General features: G+C 59.7%; 1 protein-coding gene across 1 annotated transcript; it reads right to left on the bottom strand.

Moving 5' to 3' along the window:
* Positions 1–345: 345 nt before the first annotated feature.
* TUBA4A (tubulin alpha 4a) lies at positions 346–4211 on the bottom strand. The gene is made up of 4 exons (XM_040476340.1): positions 4095–4211; positions 2089–2311; positions 1627–1775; positions 346–1390 (listed from the first exon to the last, which is right to left on the bottom strand). The coding sequence occupies exons 1-4, from the start codon at positions 4095–4097 to the stop codon at positions 419–421; spliced, it is 1347 nt and encodes a 448-aa protein (XP_040332274.1). The 5' UTR covers positions 4098–4211; the 3' UTR covers positions 346–418.
* Positions 4212–4660: the final 449 nt, after the last annotated feature.

Here is a 4660-nt window from a genome sequence, read left to right on the forward strand (position 1 = left end):
TCTAACTCAAATACAGAAACTGCTGGACTTAAACTTCTACTTGGAAAGGAAGTGAGAACTCGTATCTTTTCAACAGCTTGTGGCTGGACAGACAGGTCCGGGATTCAGTCCTCCTTTCCTCTCTACTCTCCTGGGCGCCCCTGGGATCTTACATCAAGGTCCCTGAGGTCACGTTTCCTGGGCCTGGCAAGGACCCCTTGGCAGATCTCACCTTCAGCCATGGAAGGGAAAGGGGTCATGGGCAGCAAAGAATGAGGGCGGCAGCAGAAGCAGTGAAGCAGTGGCAGCGGCAGCAGCACAGAGAGGAAGGCAGCAGAAGCTCAAGCACTCACAGAGGGGACAAGAAACCGTGCAAGGAGACTGTTTATTTCGAAAGGATTTTGCAATAAACATAGTGAATGGGCTCCAGGCAGCTGTTCTATTCTTCTCCCTCATCCTCGTCCTCATAGGAGTCGATGCCCACCTCCTCGTAATCCTTCTCCAGGGCAGCCATATCCTCCCGGGCCTCAGAGAACTCCCCCTCCTCCATGCCCTCGCCCACGTACCAGTGCACAAAGGCCCTCTTGGCATACATCAGGTCGAACTTGTGGTCCAGGCGGGCCCAGGCCTCGGCGATGGCGGTCGTGTTGCTCAGCATGCACACGGCGCGCTGCACCTTGGCCAGGTCACCCCCGGGCACCACGGTGGGTGGCTGGTAGTTGATACCAACCTTGAAGCCCGTGGGGCACCAGTCCACGAACTGAATGCTGCGCTTGGTCTTGATGGCGGCGATGGCGGCGTTGACGTCCTTGGGCACCACGTCTCCGCGGTACAGCAGGCAGCAGGCCATGTACTTGCCGTGACGGGGATCGCACTTCACCATCTGGTTGGCAGGCTCGAAGCAGGCATTGGTGATCTCTGCCACGGACAGCTGCTCGTGGTAGGCCTTCTCTGCAGAGATGACCGGCGCATAGGTGGCCAGGGGGAAGTGGATGCGAGGGTAGGGCACCAGGTTGGTCTGGAACTCCGTCAGGTCCACGTTGAGGGCCCCGTCGAAGCGCAGGGAAGCCGTGATGGACGAGACGATCTGGCTGATGAGCCGGTTGAGGTTGGTGTAGGTGGGGCGCTCGATGTCCAGGTTGCGGCGGCAGATGTCATAGATGGCCTCGTTGTCCACCATGAAGGCACAGTCCGAGTGCTCCAGGGTGGTGTGGGTGGTCAGGATGGAGTTGTAGGGCTCCACCACGGCCGTGGACACCTGGGGGGCGGGGTAGATGGAGAACTCCAGCTTGGATTTCTTGCCGTAGTCAACCGAGAGCCGCTCCATCAGGAGTGAGGTGAAGCCCGAGCCGGTGCCCCCTCCGAAGCTGTGGAACACCAGGAAGCCCTGAAGTCCTGTGCACTGGTCAGACTGAAAGGCCGGAAAGAGAAATAGCAATGTAGGTGGGCGAGGGGCCTGAGAAACTCTACCTTCTGGCTCCACAAAAGCCTAAAATCTCTCAGGAGTCAGGGCAGAGACCCAGAGTCTGGAACATGCTCAGGAACACATACAATTAGAGACGACCCCCTGAAATGGATCCTGAAAAAAGACGTTCCTGACCATTAGCATCGTCTGAAAGCTCCCTCCCTTCCATCCCAAATTCTCACCAGCTTGCGGATCCGGTCCAGTACGGGGTCAATGATCTCCTTGCCAATGGTATAGTGACCACGGGCATAGTTGTTGGCGGCATCCTCCTTCCCAGTGATGAGCTGCTCTGGGTGGAAGAGCTGCCGGTATGGGCCATTTCGGATCTCATCTGGAAGGGCACAAACACATCGTTAGGGCACAAACCACAAGGCTGTGCTCAGCAGAGACCTCCCTCCCCCAGCGTGGTAGCTGCGGTCAGATGTATGGAAAAGCTCATCCTTCTGTAAGCCTGTGATACCAGCCTGTGAGAGAAACCCACACCCACCACCCAGCCTGGCCTGCAATCAGCCCGCCTTCTTCAGCTTCAAAGATGGCACAAAGAGTTTGCAGCGCCAGGAAAGCCAGGTCTAGACACCATCTCGCCAGAGAGAAGTTTAGAGTCCCTCTCTGCTCCCCTCAATTCCACCCCATCTTCCTCTCACCAATCACAGTGGGCTCCAGATCCACAAACACTGCCCGTGGCACATGCTTTCCAGCACCGGTTTCACAGAAGAAGGTGGTAAAGGAGTCGTCCCCTCCACCGATGGTCTTATCACTGGGCATCTGCCCATCAGGCTGAATCCCATGTTCCAGGCAGTAGAGCTCCCAACAGGCATTGCCCATCTGGACACCTGCTTGCCCCACATGAACTGAGATGCATTCACGCTGAGGTATAAAGAGAGGGAACACAGCATAAGCCCCACATCTACAGCCCTCACCTCATGAGCCTCTCTCCCACCCTATCACCTACCAGCCAGGATGCTTCGGTTGGCCAAAGTGGACGCCTGGGGCTGGGCAGAGGTGGGAAGAGGCTGGCAGCCTGCCCAGGCTGCCCCACATAGGACTTAACAACTGGAGGCACCCAGTAGGGCAAACCAATCCCTTCAGTCTACTTCCCTGTGAGGACCTTGTCAAGTAAGAGCTGTGGCTCCACATGACCCTGCCACACTCAGAAGACACTCAGGGAGGACAGAGAGGGTAAGTGCACATGAAAAGCAGGCAGATACTGCAATGACTCTGAGACAAGGACAAGCGACTTTTCAGCCATTTTCAGATTTATACTCCCAAAGCTACCTTTCTCAAGAGCCTGAGAAAGGACAGGTTTTCCAGGGCCATGAGTTTATAGCTAGAAGCCCCCCAACTTGACTAATTCTTTGAGGATGAGCAGCTGGAATTTCATATAACCCTCTCCCCCTTTCTTTCCTGTGGGCTGCAGAGGTGTCTCAGCCCTCGAGTCTGGCATCAACTGACCACACTGACCATCAGGGTGTCCTCTCCAACACCTTTAAATCCCATCTGGCTCTGGAGATCAATCCCAGCTGGCTCCTCTCCCCACCTCCACCCCCACACTCTGGGTGTCTTCACCACCTTCACCCACCGCGCAGCCCTCACGGAAATAGCAGAGGGTGCAGATGGCAGGCGCGGGCAAAAAGGGTTGTGGGCACTGGGGCACCGGCTGCCTTAGGCTCATCCCTGCCAGTCTGAAATTAACCCCTAAAGAGCCAAAGTGGTGCGGCGTAGGGCCCGCGCAGCCTCCCTTCCCAACACCGAAATGGCGGGGTGACGGTTTCCAAACACCCAGAAAAGGAAGCGGAACCTGCGGTGAGGCCCCAGAGGTAACCCGCCTTGCCCTGCGGTCCCCTGGTCCCGCAATCGCCCCTCCTTCTAGATTCTTTCCAGTTACATCCCAGCCGAAAGCGAAGATTGGATTTCGGCCCCCGTTCCCGGGCTATAAATACCACCCCCCTACACACACCTCTTTCCCCTCCCCCCAACCTGGCCTGGGCCCGCGCTCTCGCTCAGCGCCAGCTGTCTCTGCCCGTCCGTTCACTGGGCTCAGGCAGGAGAGGGGCCGACTCGCCTCATGAGGCTGAACCCCATTCCTGCCACCCCTCCTGGCTCAGAAGCGGGGTGCTGAGTCACGGGGGGGGGGTAGGGCTGTGGGTAGGAGGGATGCACACACAGTCGGACGAAAAGGGGATGCTGAACCAAGTAATCTGACCCCCTACCACCTTCTTGTGCTAAGCACGTGTTCGCTCAGTTCCGGGGAGCGGGGGTCGCGGTGGGGGGAGGCCAGGGGCGGAGGGCAGCCCAGGGGGTCTCTCTCATCCGCGGAAAGGACGGGGAGCGGGACTGCGACTCCCCCCAGGAGGGTTAGGGCACAAATGCTTGGTGGAGCAGGAGGCGATTTCCAGAAGGGCTCCTCTCAGCCTCTCGGCTAGCGAAGAATCCCACTCCACTCCACCCCTCTTCCCCAGCCTCCAAAAGTGGACAGAACGACTCGGTCAAAGTCACCAAGACAGTGGGGGTGGGGGAATGCACAAACCCTCGCACCTCCTCGAGCCCCGGAACGCCGGATGGAGGGTCTGGAGCATTCCGGGAGGGAGGGCCCCCAAGGAGGAGAAGGGCAATAAGGGGACTGGCGCGATCCCGGCGGGGCCGCACTCACCATGGTGAGTCCGGGCGGTGGGTCTCACGTAGAGTCCGGGTGACGGGTCTCGGTGAGAACTGCGCTAGCTGCAGTGCCGCACCGCTCTTATAGGCGGGGGGCGGGGCCCGCGCACTGCGCTCACCCACTAGGGCTGTGCGGCCCGGAGGCCACGCCCCCGAAGGGTAGGCGGCCTCGAGGGGTGGGGCCAGGGAGGGTCCCCTCCCCCTTCCCGGTCTTGGTCTCACCTGTCTCGCATGGGCTAGGAGTGGCGACCCGGGCTTTAACCCTTCGCTCCAGGTCTTGAGCCGACACTCTGGGCTCCGGATCTCCGCTGCAGGGACGCAGGGCATGGTGCCAGGGCGCATCTCGCCAGCACCTGAGTCATGCGGGCGCCCATCGCCCAGGTGTCCTGACTTAGGCCGGGTGCTGTACAGGCTGCCCTTGCGAGGTGGCTGCAGCCAGACTTCGCCCGTGCCCTCCCCGCCCCGCCTCCCCGGAGGCTCCGGCCAGTCCCGGGGGAACCCTTTGCAGCTGCATACGGCCTGCTGGTCCTCGGCCTGGACGGCTGGCCTTCGCCAACGCCC

Source organism: Herpailurus yagouaroundi, unplaced genomic scaffold (genome assembly GCF_014898765.1).
Source record: "Herpailurus yagouaroundi ecotype Mexico unplaced genomic scaffold, PumYag 140, whole genome shotgun sequence".
NCBI classification, from domain to species: Eukaryota; Metazoa; Chordata; class Mammalia; order Carnivora; family Felidae; genus Herpailurus; species Herpailurus yagouaroundi.